Consider the following 26,843-nt stretch of genomic DNA (forward strand, 5'->3'; position numbering starts at 1 on the left):
AATGGATGTGAGGAGCTGTAAATTAAATGTGTTGCATATTCCATACCCTTTTAAAATACATACAGTATATTTACAACTACATCAAAATAAAGTGTGAATTGGGCATTAAATCAAAGTGATGGCCTGGCTGCTGCACTAGCCTTGTTGCACCTTGCATACAATTCAGTCTGGTCACAACATGATTTTGCCTATGACAGGAGAGTTAGACTTGCATTGTAGAAAGTTTTAAGATATCACTTAACTGATTAGCAGAGGGGAAATTCACGTTACAGCAGAATAAGAAAAAGTCTAAAGTGGTGGAACAAATTTTACAAATAAATTAAAATACATTTAGGAAATAACATTAAAGGCCAAATATACTGCAAAACTTGGACTATAAATTTATATAAACATACAACCCGTGCAAGTAGCTTTGCAGGTCTAAGGTAGGTAAAATTATGGATCTTATGAGTCGTACTGTAGTTTTAATAGGCTATCAACGTATGGTATGCTGTATGTATGGAATATCAGTACAAATATAGCAATTTATGTATAATAGTATAATAAATATGAACAAGCAGCAAGGTTATAATACATGTAGAAATACTATGCAAATACATATGTTTAAATGCAAATATACAAATATAAATATAAACTATAACATACATTAAATAACGTAATATATAATATATGATTATTGTGTTATCAAATAAAGTGCCTCTACTAGTAATAATACTACTTATTATATTGTAATTATCTGTTTATATTTATTTAAAATTTCCTTTATGTGTTAAAACATTAATGATTTATTTTGATGTATTATTTATTATTTATTTATTATCTATTAATGATATATTTTGTAGAAATACTATGCAAATACATATGTTTAAATGCAAATATACAAATATAAACATAAACTATAACATACATTAAATAACGTAACATACAATATATGATTATTGTGTTATCAAATAAAGTGCCTCTACTAGTAATAATACTACTTATTATATTGTAATTATCTGTTTATATTTATTTAAAATTTCCTTTATGTGTTAAAACATTAATGATTTATTTTGATTTATTATTTATTATTTATTAATGATATATTTTGTAGAAATACTATGCAAATACATATGTTTAAATGCAAATATACAAATATAAACATAAACTATAACATACATTAAATAACGTAATATACAATATATGATTATTGTGTTATCAAATAACGTGCCTCTACTAGTAATAACACTACTTATCATATTATAATTATCTGTTTATATTTATTTAAAATTTCCTTTATGTGTTAAAACATTAATGATTTATTTTGATTTATTATTTATTATTTATTTAATGATATATTTTGTAGAAATACTATGCAAATACATATGTTTAAATGCAAATATACAAATATAAATAGTAAACTATAACATACATTAAATAACGTAATATATAATATATGATTATTGTGTTATCAAATAAAGTGCCTCTACTAGTAATAATACTACTTATTATATTGTAATTATCTAATTTATATTTATTTAAAATTTCCTTTATGTGTTAAAACATTAATGATTTATTTTGATTTATTATTTATTTATTATTTATTAATGATATATTTTGTAGAAATACTATGCAAATACATATGTTTAAATGCAAATATACAAATATAAACGTAAACTATAACATACATTAAATAACGTAATATATAATATATGATTATAGTATAAATTCCTTTATGTGTTAAAACATTAATGATTTATTTTGATTTATTATTTATTATTTATTAATGATATATTTTGTAGAAATACTATGCAAATACATATGTTTAAATGCAAATATACAAATATAAATGTAAACTATAACATACATTAAATAACGTAATATACAATATATGATTATTGTGTTATCAAATAACGTGCCTCTACTAGTAATAACACTACTTATCATATTATAATTTTCTGTTTATATTCATTGACAATTTCCAATGACTTATTTTGAAACATGACACCTACATGTGTACATCGAGGGGCTTTACTTTGAAAGGGCACACCGGAAGAGGCTGGTTTTCTGTAGGCCAGCTTGACAGCGCTCCTGGAGGCCGGCCTCTGTCAGATGCAGCGGGGACTGAAGCCTCTCCTCTTCTCTGGGCGGTTCCAGCCCCGACAGAGACGTGCAGGGAAGAAAGCCCACTAACAAAACTATCAGCGCAGTCTCAAACATGGCGCCTGCCTCCGACAACTTCACATGAAAGTGCGGCGAAGAAGTGGCCAGCAAAGTTTCAAAAGGAGTATTTCGAAGTGCTTTTTTTGTTTTTGTTTTGCCGTCCTGTTTTAATTAACCGGTTTGCAGAAATAGAAATACGGAATATATCAAGCGGCTTAAAAAAAAAAAAAAACAGCAAGTCGCCTACATGTCAACATTGTCCCTCGCTGCAGTGTAAACAGCTGGTAAGTGCTCATTTCTTTAACATGGACAAAGCTGAGTCTTTGCAGAGTTTCTGTCGTGAGGATAAGACGTATCATTTAACTATTTATGGTGACTTAAACTACGGAAATGTTAAGTAAACCCGCTGAAATGTGCACTACATTTGGCTCGTGTTGGTCTTTCCATCGTGTGTTCTCCAACCGCGGAAAGAGAGACAGCCACGTCTCACTGCACAGGCTGATCACAGGAGGACATTTCTCTTGTTATGCTCGCTGTGATGGATGTTTATTCCTCGCCTGAAAGTTGACCTAATTATGGTTCGGATGCAACAGTTGGGACTATAACAAACCCCCCTCCCTCCCTCCTCTTCCTCCTCTTCCTCCCTCCTCTTCCTCTCTCTCTCTCCTCTTCCTCCCTCTCCTCCAGGGCCCTACTTGACGCCAGATAACCAGACTCTGTCTAACCTTTGCAGGTGTCTGCTCTACAACCACACTCCCAAACTGAATTTCCTGCTTGAGATATTTAGAAAACAAAAAAATGCAGTTTATGCAGTTTAAGACAGATCAGAACTGTAACTGTGTCTTGGGTACAGTGGCATATGTGGCTTGCTTTCATCCAGGGACTCTCTCTCTCTCTCTCTCTCTCTCTGAATGTGCCATGTCTGCATTTGTGTGACCCTAAACCTAGGACACAGAGTTGTGTAAGGTGCCTCTGTTAGTGTTTCTGATGTGTGTTGGGTGAGCACTAAATGCCATTGAACGTACTGCCAAAGGTGCTCACATATCTCTGCCATCAGCATTTGACTGTTTTCCAGCCATTCAGCCAGCATTGTAACCCTTAAGGGCAGCAGAGTACTCCGAATCCTTCCCATCGCCGTTTTGGTGATTCATGGCGTGCATGTGATGTTCCTGTTATGACAGCCTATAGGCACAAGTCCTAGCAAGGCCTAGAATGGCACTTCCTCTTGTACTGATCATATTTACTGTTTTGTTTTTGTTTTTTTTGCCACCTGAGATGGCTACAGGAATGTCAGCTTATAACAGAACGATCGAGGCTTACGGAGGAAGTAAATTGTGGGGATTTCTCTTGCAGAAATGCACTGAGCCGTTGAACACGTGGAAACGCAGCAGAAAAAAAAATGTCTTTCTTGACCTTGGCTTGGCCTGACTGCGGCTGGAAAAAAGGGGAGTGGAGTGAATGTTGCCTCCTACTAACGGCTACAGGGTGCAGGTATAAAGTAGGTCATGGCTCCACTGTGGCTTTGTGTACATTGAACTTGCACTTTGTCACCACCGCTGGACTTCCAAAGGCTCTGTCAGGTGACAAAAGGGAGAGGAAGTAGATTTGGCCAAGGGAGCAGCGACGGGGCCGTAGGAAGGACTCGCTGGTTGCCGTGGCAAAAGTCAAATTGGATTTTGACGGGTGTGAAAAAACCCAGAGTGAGAGGAGTGTTTCCCCAAAGGCAACAAATGTGACCTTTTTCTGAAATGTCTGCTGTGATACACTAGAGCAATTCTTTTCAGGAAGGTCAGTCAACTACCATCTCAACTGCTTTTATGTCCTCCTCCTCAGATGGTAGTAACTGCTTAAACGTCAGACAACACTTCAACTGACATCATATTTCAGTTTAATGCGCTTGAATTGACACTTATTTTGAGTAGGAAACTGACATGTTAAGGTTTATTTATCACCTACTCTTCATTTGGCTGACGCTGCATTTTCTTTCAGGGCTTAAAGTTCCACCGAATTGTCTACTCTTTTTAGCACTTTCGCTTTTACTGATGCTTGAACTTTACTCAGCATTTAAAGTATATTACATTGAGATTACAACTTTATTTAGTGTTTATATTTTTGACTGACCCTTCAAACCCTTTTACTCACATGTCTTTTACCTTTTGAACAACAAGATAAAAAAAACCTCTTTCAGCTCTGCCAATTCCCACAACTTCGACTGTTCATACACTACAACTGCTTTCAGTGCTTACACTTCAACTGACAACTTTTTTTCAGTTTACACTTGAATTGAATTTCTGTGAGAACTCCCACTAATCCTTTCAACTCCTTTCAGAGTTTTAAGTTCCAACAACTACAACTTCTACAACTATTTCAAATGTTCCAACTGTGAATTGTCGCATACAGGACATTTAGTCTTTTATAGTTAGTAATTATTAGCTGTATACTGTGCGTACACTTCAGCAACCCTGATCTTCAAATCTCACCATTGCTATTACATTTTTTTTTTAAATTCTGGTTTCCATTTCATTAGCCGGAACTAACAGCAGATTTTATACCGAGACTACTGACAATGCAAGTTCTTGGCTTGCCGAACCATTACCTGAAACACTTCAGTGCATTTTCGTTAAGCTGCCTGTTAGCACGTCTTAAAACATATTAACTCCAGATAGTCGTCTCCAGCCAAAGAGCAACAATAAGGATCTTATAAGCCAGCCAAAACCCCTCTCAGGTAACCGGCTCCCTTCCTCTGACCCTTGTACTTCGGTGTGATGTGCCAGTTAAGTGTCTTAGTCGTCTTCTTTCAATAAGCCTGGGTCCGAGCTGTTGTAAGCCCGGCTAGTTAGTAAGGGCAATGAGTTTGCCCTCTCTCCCTTCTCCTTAGAGTGGAAAATAATGCTCTCTGTGCGCCGGGCTGTCACGCTCCAGGAGGGGAGGCAGTCTTGTGACGTTTTCTGCTGAGCCTAGCCTGACTGCTCTGAGCTGCCTCTCATCGTCTAACCTGCCCCTGGTTGGTTTTAACAAGTCATATTTGAGATCAAACTTCCAATAATTTGACTAGATTTCAAATCTTTTTTCCACTGTCTAACGCTGCCGTTGCTGTGGAGACAACAGTTGTATTCGACACAGTTTGACTCACACCTAAAGTGTGTCACTTTCTCCTGAAAACACACCTGCCTCTTAGATCATGCGTTGAGGCCTTTGTAGAGTGCAGCTACGGACCCACATTGATCAAGGAAGAAGAAAAGTGGAAATTTTCAGCTTCAGTTATTAGTCACTGGTTGCTACGGGCTGCTTCGATTATTATCTCGACAAAACATTAAACAAAATCCAGTGTCGTTGCATTGACAAAGATTAACTAGAGATAGGTTACTAAAAGGGGAACAGAGAGTTTGCGTTGGCTTTTGTGGATGTGTGTTATAGTGCTGGAAAAGTTGTTCAGTTAGATAATGACTGACATTTTTGAGAATTATGTATCAAGTAAAAGTACCAAAATTGTTCTGGTTACAGTTTCTAAAAGCGGAAAATACAAAACTACAAATTGACTATACTTTGTGTTCTTTTCTGACTGTATATTTACTAAAAATAAATTTTAACAAGTCATTTTTTGGCTTTGGTAAATTGGCATTTATCAATGTCATTATAGATTAACCAATACAAAAAAAAAATGTTTTCATTGAAAATATATATATTCATTGTTTTAAAATAATTAGTTGCAGCTGTTGTATATTATTCCTTTTTTTTTTTATGTGAACATATTGAGTAAAGGTACAGCTGCAAATATCAGGACAGTATTTCAGTTACACACTCAGTTCAAGCAGAATAGCGAGTGCCCCAAAGGAACAAAGTGAAATGAAAAAACAACAAATACTATCTGTTATCTGTGTGATTTGGCAGTCGGACACCTATTCTGAGAAGCCTGTTGACGACTATCATTGGTCCCTGAATGAAAGTGGATTTGACGTATTGCCCTTTGTGGAACGGAGTTCTCCTTTGGCCTTTTTGCTTTGTGCAGGCCGTGCACGTCTAGAGAGAGGCTGTTAGCATATGGATATGGATATAGTGCCGGACTATCACACAGGCTTATCTGAAGCCAAAAAAACAGATGGGCTGTGAATGCTCCACCTCTCACACACTCTGAACAGCAAATATTGAACAGTTAAATAAATCCCCAGCCTCGATCAAGCGCGCTTGAGCATGTTTTTTGTCAGCATTTTGACCTATTTTCTGTACTGTAAACTGAAGGCTGATGTGGCTCACTCCACCCATGTTAGGCTGTTAGTCTCATCAGAGCAAGCTGTTAAGATTAAGCAGGGTGAAGTGTTTAAACAGCCAATTATGTGCACACATACTGTAGCTTGCATTGCACCATCTGAATTTAATCAAACAGCAACGCAACTGGCTTCAAATTGAGCTCAAACCCACGCTCCATCTCAGAAAAAAAGCGGCCTGGCCTCCACCGCTAACAGCACGCTGTGATGAAAGGTGGCAGGGAGGACCACTTTGCTCTGGGGATCCTCCAAAGCCCGGAGATACAGAGTGGCACTTGAGGCAGACGCTGTTGCTGCAGAATCCGTCACATCGGAGCTCAGCGACTGATAATATGTCGAAAGCGGTTACAGCTGGAATAAAATGAGCTTTTCCTTTGCAGAGTTTTTGCTTTTGACTATTTTCTGCGTAAATTGCCATAGCTGACCTTTTCAAAAAATGTGTTTTAAGGAGTTGCACAGAAGCTCACACACATGTACTCTTGTCACAATAGAAGGGTTGGCGTGAAGGATCAGCCTGTGCCACTATTTATAACCCAAGGATCGGCCCGCTCCCTTGTATAATTACTGCATTCTGTGCACACTCTGTAAACACTGCGTTTTCTTCTCATTTGCAGCGTCCAAGGTTCAGTACGTGACAATTGTGTGTGTCATGCTCAGCTGCTGTTTCAGTCAAGCCGTGAGTGGATCTGCATGGTGGGGCTCCTGCTGAACTAACCGAGACAGACACAGCACTGTCTGTTGTCCAGCGTTACACACACACACACACACACACACACACACACACACACACACACACACACACACACACACACACACACACACACACACACTCAGACTTGTGCATGCGCGCGCACACACTCACACACACACACACACATACAGGCTTTCACCCCTGGGGGAACAAGCCTCCAGGCTCTTTTGTGTGAAAGGGATGAGATCATTTGTGGGGCAGACCATGGGGGATGGAGTAAGGGGGTTCCACTCTGTGTCCTTAAATAGAGAAATCTCTGTTTCTATGTCTGCCTTGGTCTCTGTCTCCCTCATCTCTCTGTCTGTTTGGTACCTCGGTAATGAAGGGGCTGGCCAGGTGAATGCCATTAACACCATACGAGTGCTGATAGGGAACAAACATCAGGCTTGAAACACACACATGTAGAACAGGGACCTCCCCAGTTTTATTTGGCAGCTAAAGGAGCTTTCCTCTGCCCTCGGGGGCATGTTGGGCCGCATAGCCAGCCTTTGCAAAGTTGCAAGCAAGTTGAGACCAGTGCCGCTGTCAGAGAACAAGACCTTCCAGTGCAGGGAAATCAGGGGCCTCAAGGAATGATCCACTCCACTTTTTAAAAATAGAGTGATCGCCGATTTTAATCTGATCCTCAGATCCCTTTTTTTTCCATAAAGCACCTTTCAAACATTAAAATACATCTAATCCCATAGATTTGCCTCAAATGATAATTGTTACTTGTGTTACTTTCTCGATCTGATTTCCTAATCTCAAATGTTAATATATTCCTTTGTACTACAAGTTACTGATTTAAATGAGAATAGGCTGTTGTACTGAAGGCAGCGATTCATTGCATCTCCTTGTATTCCAGTACACCTTCCAAAGTTTTGTTGTCTTGTTTTAGAAAAACTGGATAGGCCTACCTCCCCTGCATGCTGATCACAGAGCAGCTTGAAAGATCAGATATAAATATATACTTTTCTTTCCTACTACTGGTGAAAATGGCTTACAAGAGCATTGCAGTTGATGTGGTCACTGTCGATCCATCAGGCCTCAAAAGTCTGAAAAAGAATCACTACATGAAGTGAATTCCTGCTAGCTGCCCAAAGGTGATGAATACTTCACTGGATCTTAAGTCTTCTTAAGATCACTCCCTGTTGGGGTGATGTACTATAGTACTATGTGTTAGGCATTGAGTTCGTGGCTTAAATGGATTTTTTTGTATTTGTATTGTTTTCTTTCTGTCAGTTTTATGACCACCATCCACGTAATCTGTTATGCTATTTAGCCAGTTTTAGCATCTGTTGTGCTCTAAACATGGTATGATATTGAGAACAGACAAGTAGGTAGCGGTACCATCACATCAGGAAGGCCTGAATGGTAAAACCTGTTCCGCATGGCTGTTTTTGCTTGGCTTTCACTCTCTTTATTAACAGGCTTATGGCCCTTAGTCATGCCATAAGCTGTTATTTTCATAGTAAATTGTAAGGATACTCAGAGATCAGGACATTTGGCATGTCAGTTTTAGTAAACATGCTCTGGAATAATGATTTTTTTTTTGTTATGAAAGAAACTTGAAAACTGGAAAGTGGATTTATGGAATATTTTTCACTGGAAAGAGGAAGTCATGCTGATTTTAAAAAAAGTGCGTATTTAATGTCCTTTGTGGGTTTTTTTTTATTTGAGTTATGGTTCTTAGAGGTGTGAGTGAATTTTGAAGCAAAGTGCATCAATCAGTTCATAGGGTAAAGGCCAAGGTTTGAGCCAGACGTCAGCACTGAAAAGTCCACCTTTTAATATCATGAAATAAATATCAAGTTATGCTATTACATTGATGTAAAAATTGACTAGAACTATTAAATAGTCCTGCTTATTATATGTAAAAACTAGATTGAGCTAATATTACAATGAATAAACACACTGGTTTGGGTACAATAAACATTTAAAGTGAAAGTGTACTGGAGTAAATGTGGACACCGCATTTAGGCCAAAGCTCTAAGAATTCATAGCTACCAGGCAGTCAGAACCCAGTTTCTGAGGAACTGGTCAGAGTACATGTTCTCTTAAGTATTTGTGTTGTGGGTCATAGTGACCTCAACTCCCTGAGCGCAACCCAGACAAAGAGCTCAGGAGTAACAGAGGAACAGGTTTTCAAATGGGAAGGGAGGGGCCGAGCACAACCTTTAGAGGCAGAGGCTCCAGTTTCAACACGAGACTTCATACTGTGAATATTTAATGCACCGGTTCGCCTGCCTCTTTGACTCCGAGTCATTTCACCATTTGACCCGAGAAGCCTCACCGTGTAGGCCTTGAGGGTTGCTGAATGTTTCCACCCTGCATGCTACCACAAGTGCAGAGCGAGAAGGGCGGAAAAAAAAAATCCTTAATGTTATGTTCCCTTCTGTTTATAATAGCTTTAAAGCTTTTAGTTTAATCCACTGTCAACACCATCGCCGTTTATGGCCGCTATCATGTTTTATTTGCTCGCCAGTCATAGAAGCCCGCAATAAAACAAGCCCTCTCTGCCATTTTCGGTCTGAAGCAGACTTTATCACGCCGTCCTTTTGAAGCTGACTACAGAGAACATGTCAGCTACACTAAATGTACCCTTGAAAGACTCGGAGATCTATTTCCTCAGCTAGAGTAACACTAGTTGCAGCTCAGGGTCGCGCAGCCTGCCATTGTTGGGGTTCGGTTGCCATGGCAGCGTCACTGTTTGTCTATTGCGGGCTGTCACAAAGAGATATTTGTATGGTTGTGGTGGTGTGTGTTGTGGAGGCAGAGGGGACCATCACAAAGGGTTCCAGCCTTTAGACTGTGTCGTACAGCTGTGTGCACACCTAACACTGGCCCTGCAGGGAAACATAATTACTCGTTTCAGTATTGCTGGTGGTGATTTGGGACAATGTTGTGTTTAAGGTCCTCAGTGCGTTTTGATTCACAGACGTGGTGGACATTCATAAGGCAGCATTTAAAGCCCATTTAGGACCACAGTTGTTAATTAAGAAATTATCAAAAATTGCTCTCTTTTTGTGAAGTGAGACACTGCAACCACATTGTAATCCCTGCCTGCTGACCTGGGACCTGCTAATACTAGGGCTGTGGATTAGCATGATACAGGGGTTATGACTCAATATATTGCTATATAGCTGCACAGATGGTACTTTTAGTTACACTCAAGATAACAAAAAAAGTGATTTTAAAAAAAACTATATGCAAAGACAGCAACTAGCTGGGGGGGGGAAGAGTGAAAAGCATTTAGCAGATAAAGAGCCACATATTTCCCTCAGGGGTTGGTGGAGACCAAAAAGAGAGCTAAGAGGAGAGTTAAAGTGAGTAAAAATAAAAGCTACGGTTGCAACATGACTGCTGGGTGTGTATGTTATTTGATAACCAGTTTGCTTAGAACATGCTATCAGTACAAGACTGGTGTCAGTAACAGGTGTAATGCTCTGCCTGAACTTTACTAGAAGCTGGAACTCCCTTCTGGTTAGATGCCATACAGTTACACGCAGATATCCGCTCTTGGTGTGGTTTGTGGGCTTCTCTATTTGCAATGATCTAATAAGTGTGGGACTATATTCCATACATGCACTTCAGCACTTAACAACCACCTTTTAAAATATGATAAAAGACCTTGAAGCATAAATGCAATGATTTCATTTATTGATTTAAATAAGGGTCTACCTCATTCATACTCTTATATTATTCATACACTTTCAGCCATAAACAGACATTAATCTCCCCCCCCCCACACACACACACACACACACAAAGACCATGAGATTACATTTACTGGTCAGCCTTTGGGGAGAACACATTTAACAGTGTGGTTTGTCATAAAGCAAATAATCTGAAAACAGCATTTTGCTTTTGAATAGGGTTTTGACCGGCGAGATGTAACCATGGATACTGGACAGTAAATCTCCTCAGAACATTAAGTCTAGCAGTCCTATGTCTCCAGATTGCTGTTGTGCATAGTCATAAAATAAGGGCCTGATCCAGCATGCCTCTTTTAAAGGAGTGGGACAAACGTTATTCATTGTTTAGCGAGAAAAACACATCTGGAATCATTTGGGCTTTTACGAATCTTACTTACAAGAACAAATACAGTGACATTCCTCAGAGTGAGTAAATGTCCTAATTTTGAAGGAGACTACTAAAATACAGTGACCTAGCAGAAAACACAATGGTGGTCCTGTTTGATGTGTCTCTTCCTTACCTGTGAGAACCATCTGAGCTTTTCCAATCCTGCTTTTCTTCAACGGCCGACCCTCTTTAAAGAATTGTGGGTGTGAGCCTGCTAATCCATCCCATCTTGATTGATGCACTTTTATTACCATGTTTGTTTGTGTGAAGACAAAGTCGTCCAGTCTCTGCTTGGATATGACACAAAACTGGATTGTTTTTGCCGCCCGAGGCTTGTGTTCCTAAAGTTTCACTCTCTGCTTTTTGATTTCCCGACATTGTTTTAAAAAGGAAAGGGAAAAAAAATGGGTCATATTCTGGGCAAATATCCATCTGCAACTCTTCAAAGCCACCTGGATTGTAAGGCTGGCAGAGTATTTGAAACAAACCCATTTTGGCATGTTCACATGGGCAAAAAGCCAAGTTTTTCCACTAAAAAGCATATTCTTCATTCAATCAGATAGGGATTTGAATACAGGTTAAAAATGAAATAAATGTCACACAAATAATGGCATTGTTGTTCGAGACTGCGTGCTGTGTAGTTGATGGAAATCTCAAAAGGACTCTCGAAGTCTAGAAAAGATTTTTGTTATCGTGTGGAAAGTGTGCGTAACGTGTGTCAGCTGTTTGCTGTCGGGCTGCGGCTGAACATTTTTTCCTCTCAGGCAGGTCAGTCTGCCTCCTGCTCTCCTTCCACAGCACAAGCCAGCGGATGTCCTGCTCTGTAATGCAGCCAGTAGACGTTAGCATGCACTCCTGTCTCCAGCTGCACCACTAGAAACACCTTCACGTGTATTCTTTTAGACTCTCTCTGCCTTTTCTTGCACAAAAACTTAGTGGCCTTTCAAGCTGCTGGGGCTGTGTTATCATATCAACTGGTGAAAATTAAAGAAAAAAAGAAATGAAAACTATTAATCTGCGTCATGAAATCCAGGGCTCTCTGTGCTCGCCGTTGCTGTACAAAGAGGCTTCTTTCTCCCCTACTGCCACAGCTGACTCACCACTGGAAAAATTGAACTTCCTGTGTTGGCCCCTGACAGCCCTTTGAAGAAGACGTTGACGTGTCAGCTTTAAGTCTCTTTCTCTCCTTTTAGACAACCAGTCTCTTGTGAATTCTAAATGGAAACTGGGCATCCTTATGTCATTAATGTCAATTCCATAACTTGGTTATCAATTATTTGGTTTCATGACTCAAACATTAACTAGAAAACAGAAACACCTACTTTATTTGAAAAATAACTTGCATACATTTAATAAAAAATGACAAAAGACACATATTTCAAGTGTTTTACAGACTTTGGTGTCTGCTTTATTTATGCCCAGGGTGGCATTTCTTAGCATTCCACCGGTCCCGGCTGCTTTCCCATGGCTCTCTGTCGCAACCACAGCTTTAGCTCTCTCAACATAACCGGAGCAGTGCTGTGATATACAATGACAGGGGTGTTTGTGAACGTCAACGAATCTAGTCCCTTCTTTACCCCTTGTGTTCCCCCAGTTTGTTTGCTTCGTCGTAAAGGATCCTTTCATTGCCTTTGCCACAGTATTACTTAACATTCTGTGTATGCTTGCATGTGTAATCCATCCCACTGTCCCATAGTGAGAAGTAAGAGCTGTCACTGACATGCACTTAGCTATAGCCTGGATACAGTGTTAACTACAGCTGAGAAAATAATATTTTTCTGACTCCCGGCCATCGGTGTATAAATGTCATTCTAAATTAAACTCATGTCTATTTTCTTGCTTCCAGGTACTCCCAGCCATGATCGAGGACAAGGGCCACCGCGTGACCGACTACTTTGTAGTGGCCGGGCTGACGGACAAATCCACCCCCCTGGAGCAGGACCTGTCCGAGACCAAGTCCAGCGGGCCCAAAGCGCCCATCACCGACTTGGCCGTCATCAACAGGTCGGCGGGAGAAACGGTCCCAGAGGGCTTCACTTGCATCGACAGCACCTACAGCGGCCAGCCAGCCAACCTTAACCATGGCAGCCTTAAGAGCCCCGAGCTGTTTCTGTGCTACAAGAGGGGCAGAGGGAAGTCTCCTCTCACTGACATTGGGTGAGTCAGCAGCTTATGTTTATGTCAGCGTTTGTTTGAATGGAATGTTCACATGCCTGCAGGAGACTCATAATTACTGGTTTCCCTTGTCAGTTGCTGAAACTAGGTTCCACTGAAGCCCTTCATACGAGTAAAACAAATCCATAAACAGTTTATAGTCCGTCTTTGATAATAGCTTGGTATGATTCATTCATTTGGACAGCAGACGTTTGTAGATTAACAAAAGTTAAAGTATACTCTGTTGGATACATAACACTGGATTTAGCATTACTGGTGCAATGCCCGTTCAAAACACGTATCCGTTTGTAACGAACCATTTGCTTGGTTCCTGGTATTGCTGTTTGCCGCGTTCTCGATGAGCCCAAGACAGAACGCTGGGCTTTGAAGCCAATTTTCGTAGGGGCCAAACCGTTGAATTTCAACTTCCTAGTCTGTCACTTAAGAAAAAGAAAGAGAGAGGTGTTGCAAAGGAGCGACGTCAGAGAGCGAGTGGTAAAAAATAGGTAGTTCTTAAATGCATATCTATAGCGGTTACGTTCTTAAGCCCAATAAGTAACCACACAAGACTCAACAGATGATAAACTGTACTGAAACAGACGTTTTACTGTAGACAAGTTACATTTTACTCCTCTATATTTCTTTCATTACTTTCAATGTGCATCAGTATATAGCCCTACGTTGCAGTAAATGTCATTACAGTAAGAAGACCACTAGCAGCCTTCATCACATGTCAAATGCTTTTTGTACTCCAGCGGATTTGCATTACTTTGCAGGTGTTAAGACTGATCTTTTTAGCTTCTTAAAAAGTATTACTGAGACTAAAATTACCAGGAATATTTTGGTTGAAATGCTTTGAAGTCCCGCCTCGCTGCTGCAAAGAAGAAAACTTTTGCTGGTATAAAGGCCTAATTTTCAGACTTTACTCCTCCTACCTTTTTGTAAGGCTTATAGTGATACGGCTTAAAGTTTTATGATTGAACTTTGATGGCTTTGTCAGGATGAAGGAAGTACATTACATTACAGTCATTTAGCAGATGCTTTTATCCAAAGCGACTTACAATCAGTAGTATATTACATATCATTCACCCATTCACACACTGATGACAGGCTACCATGCAAGGTGCCACCATCAGACTCTAACTAACATTCATGCAACATCCAGTCCACACCGATGGCAAGCCTTCGGGAGCAACTTGGGGTTAAGTGTCTTGCCCGAGGACACATCGACTGCCGAAGCCGGGTATCGAACCACCGACCCTCTGATTGGAGATGTGTTGGTGTGTTGACTACTCCATTCACTCGATCTCGTTGCATCATGGAGCTCTCCCCTTTCAGCCACTCCTCTTGACTCTTATCCATTGATACAATTGTCCTGCTTCCCCCTATCATGTTATAAAAGGGAACTCCGTCATGTTTCACTTCATCCAGTCCGATCAGCCTGAAGCTACAACTGCTCTTTACTTATTCACAGAGGAGCAAAAAAAAAAAAAAAAACGTTTTCATCACGGGTGCTTTGTGTCGGTTAAGTACGCTTTAATGAGAACAATGATGCAACAGCCTGAGGCATTTCAGTTCTCCGCACACCTTAGTCTTCATCCAAAGCCTTTTTGTGTCTCTTGCTAACAAACAGGAGTTTCCAGTTAAAAGAGACGGCAGTCAGCTCACTCTCTGAAAGAAGTCCCGGCAAAGTCAGGTTCTCATTAAAGCTGGTGTTGCTGTATAAATATTGCAACACATTGAGTATAGTCCCGTTGTTCTGGGTTTCATTTGGTTGATTTCATGGGTCGACAATGTGTTTCCCTTCTGCTAAGTGTGGCTTCAAACTAGATGACTAGGTAACACCCTGCAGCCATCGGTGCACTGGGCATAAACAGAAGATCGTATGTCAAGTCACGTTTCCTTTAAGAGGTTGTGCAATCCTGCTTAGCATGCTAACAGACATATGGGGCGGATAAATAGGAGCATGCTTTATAGTTTGCTTTTCTCTTTGTTTGAAGCCCCAAATCCATCATGCAGTTTAATGAGACTGAATAACAGATTACACAGGTCTCTTTTCTGTTTCCCTGCAAACAGAGATATTCTAAAGAGACCATAAGTAGATGCATTATAGTGCGGTTCACTTCCTGATGGTTCTGTTTTTGTTGAACTACAACCCATGAGGTCAGTAAATATTTTTGGCCATGATTGTCTTTCCTTCATGTGATTCCTGTCGCACCCGCTAGCCTTCATCCACCAAAAGAATAAATGGAAAATGAAGAACCTGTAAATCATTCATTCTTCCTTCTGCCACCTCCGTTGTCAGTGAAGCCAGCAGAGCGGAGCCCTGGGCTCCAAAGCGTCACGACTCACTGTGCCCATTAGGGCCCCGTTTTTGTTGCCCTAAATGAGAATTTGCTGGCAACCGTCCTCCTGGCCTCTTTAGGTTTGTTCGGCATTCTTTTCAGAATAAGTGGAGTGTTTCAGGACTATTATATCGGCAATGGCTGCCCCGTAGCCTGCACAAGATTTTAAAAAAGTGTTTTGGGGGGGGTCTTAGTTAAAAGAGAGCAGCAATCACAGCTTTTGGCCTCCCACGTGGCATTGTCCAGATGGACTGGGGAGTGCACTATGCTGCCATAGAAGCCCTGCAGTTATGCAACAAAAAAAAAATCCAACACATATGGAAACTGATTGCTTTCCTGACTGCAACTTTTAGCTGTGCAATACTCCACAACAGGAGTGATAAGCAAGCAGAGACTGGTGATGCGCAAAAACATTTTGGCAGCAACCCATATTCTTGCATTCAAAGCGCTTGTTTTGCTCTAAGCTGGATATGAGAATCTTGATATGAAAGTTTCCCTTGCTGTCTGGGAATTGAATGAGTCAGTTGGTAAATATGTCTGAATCACATCACTCATTGAAAACGGCCTTCTCACCGAGGCCTCAAAGGGTAATTAGAGCTTTAAGAAGAAACTCAGTGGTGCTGTACAAACACTGATCCTCGCTGTAAAACAGGAGGACCAGATCATCCTCGCCACAGAACCACAAATCAGCCTCTTGCTTATTGTCTCTCAAGACAGCACTTTTTCCAAAATCAGTCTGAATCTGGATATGTTTGCAGGGAAGCATTTTTTTAAGTTACCTAACCTGCATAATGTCAGAAATCATGACTTGGTCCAAGGCTGATGGAAATATAAACTAGACATAGACAGTAGTAAGGAAGCATATATTTTTAATATTGTTGCGATATTTTCACTGCAGAATTCCCCTAGGTAATTCTGCTTTGGAGGATTCTCTGGAAGTCTTCAGACTGTTTACCTCATTACTCAGATTGGGCGTGACAACTTCACCATTTGGGAAAACCACACCAGCAGAAAACATCCATTATTTATTGTGTTGGTTGTTGTTTTTTTTAGTGCAGCACACAGAAATGTTGATATTCATCAATTTCACAGATGTTTTTCTTTCTTGCTATTTATTATTTTTTTTGTCTTGCAGTGTAAACTGTTTTGTGTAAGTTATGTGTCTTTTTGCAAAAAGGTTGTTTAAGAACTTAAAGCCATGCCTGACAGAAAAACTGATTCCAGGACAGCACACTCTCTCTGAGCCACTTAATTGTCTATGATAGCTTTGTAATATGTGTATTTTGATCACTTTAGCACTCACCTAAAGACAGCTGTACAGACTTACTCCCAGGTTCCATCTTTATTTCTCTCTGCTGTCCCTTTTTGTATGTGATCTCATCTTCATTCTAGATGAAAGCACAAAAAGTGTTTAGTTGTTAACTCGCTGTTTGTTGTGTTTATCAGTGTGCTGTACGAGGGTAAGGAGCGTCTGATCCAGGGCTGCGAGGTCATCCAGGCTACACCGTACGGCCGCTGCGCCAACGTCAACAACAGCTCCGCCACCTCGCAGCGCATCTTCATCACCTTGCGGCGAGCACCGCCCGTCCAGCCTCAGAACTCCCTCGCAGTGACGGATATCTGCGTCATCGTCACGAGTAAAGGGGAGATACCACCACATACATTTTGCAAAGTGGACAAGAACCTCAACTGTGGCATGGTGAGTCAGATTTTTATTCTTAAGATAGCACTTGTGCACCATCAGCCATTAGAGAACAGCTTTTTTTAACATTTATGTTTTTAAACCTTTCAGTGGGGCTCCAATGTGTTCCTGTGTTACAAGAAATCAGTATCTGCGTCCAATTCCATCACTTACAAAGCTGGTGAGTAAAATTCTCTGATGGTTTACCATGTTAGAAGTTCACATATGTCTGCAGTTACCTTGATTTTATGGTTATTGAACTTTAGATAATAGAGTCAATATTATTTTGTATTATTCACTTAAATGTGTGGAGTGAAAGCAAAGACCACTATTGTATAGAAGGGATGCAGTAAAAAATTAAAGCTAAAATATATATGTTAACACGACATTAAGTATTGTGTGTGGAGCCAAGAGGCCATAATAAAGGAAGCCCAGGAAAATAAAATTATTAAAATAAATAATCTCAAATGAAGTAATGAAAATTCTGACTTTAAAAGTAAAAACTCACTCCCTCATTTAAAAAAAGAAAAAATGTTTTTCTAACATATTCCTAATTTTTTTTGTGTGCTATCTTTATCAGTCTTTGTTACGTCTTCATCTCAAAGCCGAAGCGAGCAGAACTTTCAGTGTGTTTCTGTGATCTTGCAGTAGATAGTTGTTGCTTATGGGAGCTGGCATTTCTGTGACATTTTCACTGACTGAATACTTCCTTAACAGCTTGGCCTTTGGAACAACACGCTTTGTAACACGCGTATAATCAGTGTTGTATATCATATGAATGTGTGTGTGTACTCACACACCCATTGCAGACACACATGCTGGCTTTATCTTTTTGTCCGGCCTTTTTCCTGTGAGGCGGCTGTGTATTCATCTCAGACAACAGCACTTCCTGCCACGCCCAGTGCTTGTGTGTGTGCATGTTCACATAAGAATGTGTGTCTTGTTGGAACGACATCTCACCAAAACAACAAGTTACACTGTGAAGCAGAACAGTTATTTCCTGAAAAATGAAACCAGAGTATCGTATTTATGATCTCCCTTTTCTAAGAGCCTCTTTTGGTTAATCTATGGAAATAAATTAAGCCATAATCATTTGTTTTTTTTCTCGTTCTCCAGGTCTCATCTTTCGTTACCCAGAAGAGGACTATGAGTCTTTTCCTCTGTCAGAATCTGTCCCTCTATTTTGTTTGCCTATGGGCGCCAATATCGAGTGTTGGGCGCCAAACACACCTGATCCTCTGCCTGTCTTCTCCACGTTTGTCTTAACCATCTCTTCTGGTGAAAAGGTGAGATGCAGCAACCAAAAGCAAACTGTAATTGCGCTGTGGAAAAGCCTTTTTTTTTTATAAAGAAAGATTGTTGAAAAGATTTCTATCTAGGTTAAACTGGCTAGGAAGCCAAAATGTTACAAAAGTTAATCAAGGAATTTGTCTGTATCTCTGGTTCCAGGTGTATGGATCAGCCATCCAGTTCTACGAGCCACATCCGGTGGATCAGCTGAGCGAGAAGCAGAAGATCCAGCTGGGCCTGCTCACCACGGTGGAGAAGAAGGTGATCCCCAACCGGCCCGTGAACACCAATAAATGCATCTGCCTGCTCTCCCGCTGGCCCTTCTTTGAGTCCTTCCGTAAGTTCCTGATGTTCCTCTACAAGCTCTCCGTCTCCGGCCCTCACCCCCTGCCTATTGAAAAGTAAGAATCTGCTCGCAATTATTCACATTGGCATACCATTTGTTTGGGACATTAATGCAAAGCACCATACACATCTCAAAGCTCACCTTTTGAAAAGTTGAATGTAATTGCTGCATATGTTTCAAGATCATTTTAAGACCACTCTTTGTATATTTCTCTCAACAGGCACATCGCGCACTTCATGCACAATGTGTCATTTCCTTCCCCTCAAAGGCCAAGAATATTGGTCCAGGTGACATGTTTTTTTTCTTTCTCTTTTACAATTTTTTATAATTGCGATAATCTTGCCAGTGCAACATATACTATACTTTGCTGTTTTTATAATTCCCTACATGAATATTATATATTTTTTTCCTCTCAGCTCTCGGCACATGACACATTGATCCTCTCCCAGCCTGTGTGTACACCCTTACCACTCAGGTAAGATGCTCAACAAATTCATTTAACAACAAATAAAATGTTGAGTTACTTTGTAACTGAACTATGTTCAAACATCGGATGACACTTGCAGGTTTTTTTTCAGTCTTTGACAATTTTGTTTCCATTTAAAGCTGAGTGTAGCTGTCCTTCAGTACATATTCTGTGCTTTGTCTAAGAGAAAAACAGCTGAGCAGGCTGAAAGAAAAAGACCAGTGTATTGTTCCAGAAGAAAGGAAAACCCATTCAATCATGTTAGTTTTGAAAACAGCTCGGACATCATAATTTAGACACTTTGCATTTATATGAGCAATTTAAACATTGATTCTCTGGCCTCTTGTACCACTGCATGCTGCAATAAAAAATACTACAATAATTGCAAAATGATTGTGACCCACTGCTGTGGCTGCCTTTTTGAGTCACAATCAGAAAGCCTTCTAAATGGTCATATTAGATTCTGAAAAAGTCCCAGGCATAATGACAGCATATATAAACACAGGAACGGTGCATTGGCAAATAGAAACAGTGGATCAAGTTGACTCTTAGCAACACAGATCAAATGAAACTGAATGGCCAAACTGTCTTAACAACATTAGAAACTACTGGAAATGTCAAATTGAGTCAGTTGCACAGAGGCACACTATACGGTTTCCATTATGAGTATAACAAAGCCAGTATGACTTGCAGATTTTTTAAGCTGAGTGTAAGGTTACGAAATAATACTCATAATTAAAACTGTTGAAAGTTTAAAAAAGCCTATTTTATTCCTTTTTGGATCTTCATTATCTACCATTGTTTAGTATATTTTAATTTCTTTGATTTCTCCCTTCTTGTATAATATCTGTCTCTAATTAGAACCCCTTTTTTCACACTCCCTTCCTCCCTAATGTCTCCTCAACCTTGCTTTCTTTTTTTCCATTCTCTGCACAAACTCATCACCTCACTCATTTCCCATGTGCTCTCCCTCACTGACAGCGGGGCAGATTACGGCACTCTGCTGATGAATCTGGGCTCAGAGAACTGCGCCACACTGCTGCACTTTATCCTGCTGGAGAGCAAGATCCTGCTGCACTCACTCCGGCCCGCTGTGCTCACCGGAGTGGCCGAGGCGGTGGTGGCTGTGAGTACGACCCGCCACACCATAACATGTTCAGTGGTACTACTGGCAAGATTGAGTTTTAGCCGCATCTGCTGCTTATTGATTTAGCTAAAATAGAGATATTTAAATGGCGAGTAAAAATCACCTTAAACCCATTTTAATCTCCCTTTCTCTTCCTTGTGAACAGCTAGACCTTCACTTTGCTGATCACATATGTACAGACTTGTTTCCATGAGAATAAAGTTGTTAACATTGTGTATCTCTATTGTGCGTTAAGTCATCTAAAAATAGTGGCCAAGACCCAACTACTTCATTTAATAGTTTCTATACGAAAGAAAATACAATTTAATAACCCCTTTTATGTAAGATTATCATAACATTGTTGTTGGGATTAAGCAGCTCTCTAGGGAGGAAAATCCAACTAAATCATCTGCATACGTTGAAGCATTAATCATGAGTTAACCAGAAACACAGCCTGTTTCATAACCTCATAAGATCGCATTGTGTGGTAGGAATACAAAATCAAGAAAAGATATTTACAAGGCAGTTTTTGTCCTTTCTAGATTTCTTACATTTCCTTAGACATTTTATCATAAATTCACGATTCCCCCAATGAAGTGACCTCAAGTGATCATGAACAAAAGTGCTTGTTTACAGACAATCACACATAGTCACAGTAATGACTATCTGTGACAGCATAACATGGATGCATAATAGATATGATACAGGGGATTTACAGTTATTCATTATTACTGTGAAACATCAAAGTGAATAAGAGATGATAAAGCCTTATTTTTTAGATTTAGATTCCTTCCTTTCCTTTCTACCATTACAGTCATACAGTAATACCTATGACTCTTTATATCTCAAAGTCAATGCTCAACATAGTTCAACATCAACAATTACATCATACTTAATTTTCCAAAAAGAATGCCACTCCTCCGCGTATTTGCCATTTGAACTTGATTGTTGATCCTCCAGCTCCATGAACATAACTGAACTTTGCCAACCATGTCTCTTTGAATAAACAGGATGTCACAATCCTCAAAAGTCCCCCAAATGCAATTCAAGTGACGCAATTTTTCGACCTCCAGAGGATGGAATGTAAAACTCTTAATTATTGTCAGCTAGTTGTAGTAATTGGGCTTCTCTCTCTTGTCTCTCCTCAGATGATCTTCCCCTTCCAGTGGCAGTGTCCCTACATCCCCCTGTGCCCGCTGTCTCTAGCAGGCGTCCTCAATGCTCCCTGTCCATTTATAGTGGGCGTGGACTCCCGCTACTTCGACCTTTACGACCCCCCGCCAGATGTTGTCTGTGTTGATCTGGACACCAACACTATCTACCTGTATGTAATGCTTTGATACTAAACCCATGTCGCTGCCTGCTTTGAACTGTATATTTACAACACATTCGTTAAATCAAAAGCACGGTGCAAATTACTGTTGGGCATTTTTCCTGTTACTCCCAGCTAACTGCCTTTGTGGTATTGTGTGTTACAGTTCTGACGAAAAGAGGCACAGCAACTGGAAGAACCTCCCAAAGAAGCCCTGCAAGAGTCTCAATAACGCCCTGAGCAACTTGCACCACCAGCTGGCCCCTGGTACAAACAGCATCTAACCTACTGTCGTAGCAAAAACCTCACCTCAGAGAAATACAAGCACAACCACAAATTATAAAGTCTAAAATGACCAAAGAGCTGAATCTTCATGACAGTTTTTGACAATACTTTTTCTAGTGCATTTTATTTAATCTTGTATGCCCATGTTATTCTGTTTACCCCATGAGGTTATAAATGGAGCCCCAAAACTGACAAAAATTGATAAAGGTTCAGACAAGTCAAAAACATTACTGAATACAATCAATTATATTGTCAGTCATATAATTAAAATTGAATGGAAAAAGTTATATAGCTTACTTAGTACTTCATCAGGTGAAGTTAGACAAGTTTAGCTATTTGGAAGATAAAGGCACATTGGTAGAAGTCAGTTCTTTTATTTTAGAGATTTGATATAAAGCTTTATACTTTTCCTTTAACCTCCAGTCAGTTGGTAAAAATAACCTTAACCATTTGGTTGATGAAAGCTAATGCTAAACAAGTTAGCAAGCTAACAATACTTTGTCATTCATACACATCTTGCTTCTATTTTTTAAAGCATTATCTTAATCCTAATAAGTGTGACTCTTGTTATCATTGAGGGCCACATGGTGAAGAAAAGGAAAGGTTGTGTGAAGAAAATAGGGAATAGATAAGCAGCTGAATGTGTGCCAAGACAAAAAAAAAAAGGAAAATGAATGAGTGAAAACAACAAAATGAGATAGTAAAATACAAATGGAAATAAATCAAGTAATTTAATTTACTTTATTAACTGATTGCTAGTTAAGGAAAAAAGTGAAATCTTATTTGTTTACCAAATGAAGAATAATGCTTTCAATTTCTTTATACACACTTTATACACCATGCAGTCAGATATATTTTTAATATGTCTGAAAACTTTTTACTACATTTTGTCAACTCAATACTTATATCAATAGTTAGACATTTGAATCATACTAGTACTTGGTTTAATAATGTGCATCATTTTCAGTGTCCTGCCATGTACTTCAATTGTTTAAAGCAACCTTGTAATTTGTGGTGTGTTTTTAGTTTCAGTACGTCAAACACCACAGGAAAACTCAGCAGTGGACATGACCCCCATTGAGGCGGACTTCAACTGGCACAAGAAGAAGACTGCGCTGGAGATGGAAATCCAGGAGGCCTTTCTTCGCTTCATGGCGTCCATCCTGAAGGGCTACCGCTACTACCTCAAACCCATCACCCAGGCGCCCTCCGAAAAGGCCACATCTGCAGACTCCCTCTACGACCTGCAAGGTAAACAAGCGATTGAAGGCTCGATTTTTCAAATGTGTGGAGACAGGGAAATTAACTTGTGAATGAAAAAATAATGTGGATGAAATCAATATGTAGGTTATGGTTGTGTTCATGTTCAGCCTAATCCTATAGAACCTGGATGTGTTGATAGCTCACCGGCTTTATAACCCATGCATAATTTACAGGCCTTAATTTGGATAGCTTCACCTAATGTTGAACGCTATTGGCATTTCTATTTCGAGGAGCATCTCAACTATCACTCAACCTAAGTGGTTTTATAAATCACTCAGCTCTCTCCTTGGCTGTAATAAGACTACTAATGTCCGTTGCTGGGAAATTACGTTTCAATCTAATCACCTTCATGGTTAGAGATTGATTTAAGATACAGATGGAGTGAAGGAAAGGGCTTCTAACACATCATTTAACACTTTTGTCTGTCATGTTAAAGCATACAAGAATATCTGGGGAAATGTGAATTATTAAATGTGGATTTCTGTTTGACCTAACAAGTGATACGACATTCTGTCCATGCCTTCCTGCAGGGTTTCTCAAAAGCAGAGACCGAGCCCACCATAAGTTCTACTCCCAGCTCACCAAGACCCAGATATTCATCCGCTTCATCGAGGAGTGCACCTTTGTCAGTGACAAGGACACCGGCCTGGCCTTTTTTGACGACTGTGTCGAGAAGGTGAGTACCAAAACCAGCGGCAGGCCGGTCTCAGATATGAACACGCTGTACATGGGTTTTATGGTGTTTTTGTTTTTCCTCTTCCACCGGAGGTTTCCTTTCACGAACGGGCCTTTTGTTTCATGTTTTATTGGCAAAATAACATGCGTCCAGTGGGAGTGTGAGGAAGCCCAAATTTCCTCTGATTCATTCTGGTCCCTTTGCTCTTTTCCTCTTCTCGCAGCTTTTTCCCTCTGATAAAATCACAGACAAGGGCACCAAGGTAATACTGTGCTTACATTCTAATCGGATTTCCTCACACCTTGTTATTTTTATGTCTGCGACTAACATTAAAAGGTAATTATATGAACCTTTTCTTCACTACGCTAAATGTTCCCACAAGGGGCATGGACATTGCCTGCTTTTCGTCTACTCTTTAATCCTAACCTACAATCAAATAAGTGTATTTTTAATACATAATTGGAAAAGCTTAATAGACTGTGTTACGCTTGTAGTTGTTTACTTTCTGCCATCAGGCAGGAAATTACCTGCCGAGTATGCTTTTTGTTAAAGTCATAGTTGTCTGTGTCGCTAAGGCTCTGAATGCGATCGTTGCTGCAGGTTGAAGGAGAGTCATCTGAGGACACGAGACTGTTGGAGCTGGACGAGTCCCAGAAGAGTGAACACACTGTTTTTGTCATGCCCCCTGAACCTCCAGTGAGCGATGGAACTGAACCTGCCCCCAGATACACGTAAGTCTTATAAGTGTAGTAGAGTGAAACTTTATTGAACAGAAAAAGGTTGATAGAAAAGAGAAAAAGTCTGAGGCAACAATCTTTTTTCTCTCATCCTACAGCTATAAAAGTTTCCCCAGGCTGCATATGGAGCTGTTTGACCGTCCTCAGGAGTTCCGCCCAGCGATCAGCAGCAGAACAGCAGGGGCCAGTCTGTCCAGCAGCCCTGCACTACTGGCTAAGAGGACGAAGCAGGTTTGTACATGCTCACACAGTCACACTCAGCAGAAGTAGCAGCAATTCCCTGTTACTGGAACACACCTGTCAGATGTTTTAGTGAACTTATCACACTCTTTATCCGCCGTCATCGTCACCTCTCAAACCATTCATGCTTTAAATGTCCACCTTGTCTAACAGGAGATCAAGCTAGCATACAAGATGGCTAAGCGTTACTACTCCAACCCTCCGCTGTGGGCCCGCTGTCTGTTCAGCCACTGCTACAGCATGTGGTTCATCTGCCTGCCAGCAGCCGTGCGACTCTCCAAGTCTAAAAGCCGCGCCATGCAGCAAGCATACAATGTCCTCCTGAAGATGAGGACCACTGAGGTGGAGGTGCTGGATGAGGTACAGTCAGATTTAACTAATACATTACTCAAGTTGTTCATATTTATTCATGTCTGAACTTCTTAGTCTCATGGTGCGATACTTTTATTATTAATATTCATGTTTTTTTTTTCTTGTTTTTATCTCTGTGGTTATCAGGTGTGTTACAGAGTGGTGATGCAGCTCTGTGGTGTGTGGGGTCTTCCTGTCATGGCTGTGCGAGTCTTGGTTGAGATGAAGAAAGCTGGAGTGCACCCGAACGCCATCACATATGGATACTACAACAAGGTCACATACAGCCCTTTACATTGCTAAAAATATATCTCGATTGTAGCTCAAAGCAAATTTAAGCACTACTATTAAGCCACAACTTTCTGTCCTTCTGGCCTACGCATGTCCTCATCCTTGTGTCTTCTCCCTCTGCAGGCCGTCCTAGAGAGCCCATGGCCGAGCAGGAACCGCAGTGGCCTCTTTATGTGGACCAAGCTTCGTAATGTGCTTCGTGGAGTGGAGCAGTTCAAGCGCGCTCTAAACCAGACGCCTACCAAGAAGGAACCCACCACAGGTTGGAATGGAATATGCATTATGATTGGGCTGGATAATTGGAGACACTGTTTCTGTTTCCTCTTATTTTGCTTCCTTGTTTCTCACCCATTTTTTTTCTTTCTGTGTCCTTCTGTCTTTAGCAGCATCAATAGGTGGGTCAGCAGTCACTGACGCTGACCGTTTGAGTCATGGAAGTGCTGACAGTTCAAGTGAGGTCAACGGAGTGGAACGCAACCTATTCGCCAACAGCCACAGCATGGAAGACGCAGCAGACAACCACTGTAGCACAGGTACTGATCCACTAAAGTTTACAGGTTTGCATGTGTGAGACTTTTAACACCTGAAGGTCAGAAACAACATTTGCTGTTATGTTTTTGAAGCTCTGACCATTGCTGGCATCTGGAGTTGCTGCGACACCAGTGCCCACAACAGTTCCAGAATGGTTTGTGTGATTATTATTTTATTTTTTTGTGGTACACAGGAAGGCAGTCCGATCAAGGCTACGGCTCCAAGGATGAGTTGCACCAGGAGCTGTCTGATCCTTCACATCCAGCTGCCCTTCCCACCGAGGAGAGGAACATTTCCAAAGCACAGCATAATGGTAAGAACAGCTCCTTAAATTCAAGTGCTATTCCTCCTTATACACTGATATTGTTCTATTGACAATGTACTTTTTATAACCAGGAGGCGACATTGCTGGCTCAGTGGACAGTGCTGTAGCAGTAGCAGAGCCCCCCAGTCCTGTTGATGTGGCCCCGCCTGTGCCCAGTATTGTGAAGCTGTCCACAGGGAGCTTTGATGGTGGCAGGGAAACAGG

The 26,843-nt window shown here is 40.4% G+C and overlaps 1 protein-coding gene across 3 annotated transcripts in view; it reads left to right on the forward strand.

Moving 5' to 3' along the window:
- The first annotated feature begins 2,090 nt into the window (after window positions 1-2,090).
- Window positions 2,091-26,843, forward strand: part of dennd4c (DENN/MADD domain containing 4C) — a 31,165-nt gene continuing 6,412 nt past the window's right edge. The window contains exons 1-22 of one of the 3 annotated variants that reach the window (XM_054600906.1): window positions 2,091-2,426; window positions 13,067-13,377; window positions 17,166-17,418; window positions 17,512-17,581; window positions 18,517-18,686; window positions 18,850-19,091; window positions 19,257-19,323; window positions 19,453-19,511; window positions 20,484-20,628; window positions 21,777-21,952; window positions 22,107-22,207; window positions 23,252-23,476; window positions 24,019-24,164; window positions 24,388-24,426; window positions 24,765-24,895; window positions 25,000-25,132; window positions 25,295-25,501; window positions 25,640-25,768; window positions 25,907-26,045; window positions 26,167-26,316; window positions 26,508-26,627; window positions 26,711-26,842. In XM_054600906.1, coding sequence (XP_054456881.1) covers window positions 13,079-13,377; window positions 17,166-17,418; window positions 17,512-17,581; window positions 18,517-18,686; window positions 18,850-19,091; window positions 19,257-19,323; window positions 19,453-19,511; window positions 20,484-20,628; window positions 21,777-21,952; window positions 22,107-22,207; window positions 23,252-23,476; window positions 24,019-24,164; window positions 24,388-24,426; window positions 24,765-24,895; window positions 25,000-25,132; window positions 25,295-25,501; window positions 25,640-25,768; window positions 25,907-26,045; window positions 26,167-26,316; window positions 26,508-26,627; window positions 26,711-26,842 — 3,133 coding nt within the window. In that variant the 5' untranslated portion in view covers window positions 2,091-2,426; window positions 13,067-13,078. The remainder of the gene's footprint in view (window positions 2,427-13,066; window positions 13,378-17,165; window positions 17,419-17,511; window positions 17,582-18,516; window positions 18,687-18,849; window positions 19,092-19,256; window positions 19,324-19,452; window positions 19,512-20,483; window positions 20,629-21,776; window positions 21,953-22,106; window positions 22,208-23,251; window positions 23,477-24,018; window positions 24,165-24,387; window positions 24,427-24,764; window positions 24,896-24,999; window positions 25,133-25,294; window positions 25,502-25,639; window positions 25,769-25,906; window positions 26,046-26,166; window positions 26,317-26,507; window positions 26,628-26,710; window position 26,843) is intronic. The other 2 variants (XM_054600907.1, XM_054600908.1) reach the window with 2 other exon arrangements.

Source organism: Anoplopoma fimbria, chromosome 7 (genome assembly GCF_027596085.1).
Source record: "Anoplopoma fimbria isolate UVic2021 breed Golden Eagle Sablefish chromosome 7, Afim_UVic_2022, whole genome shotgun sequence".
Lineage (NCBI taxonomy): Eukaryota > Metazoa > Chordata > Actinopteri > Perciformes > Anoplopomatidae > Anoplopoma > Anoplopoma fimbria.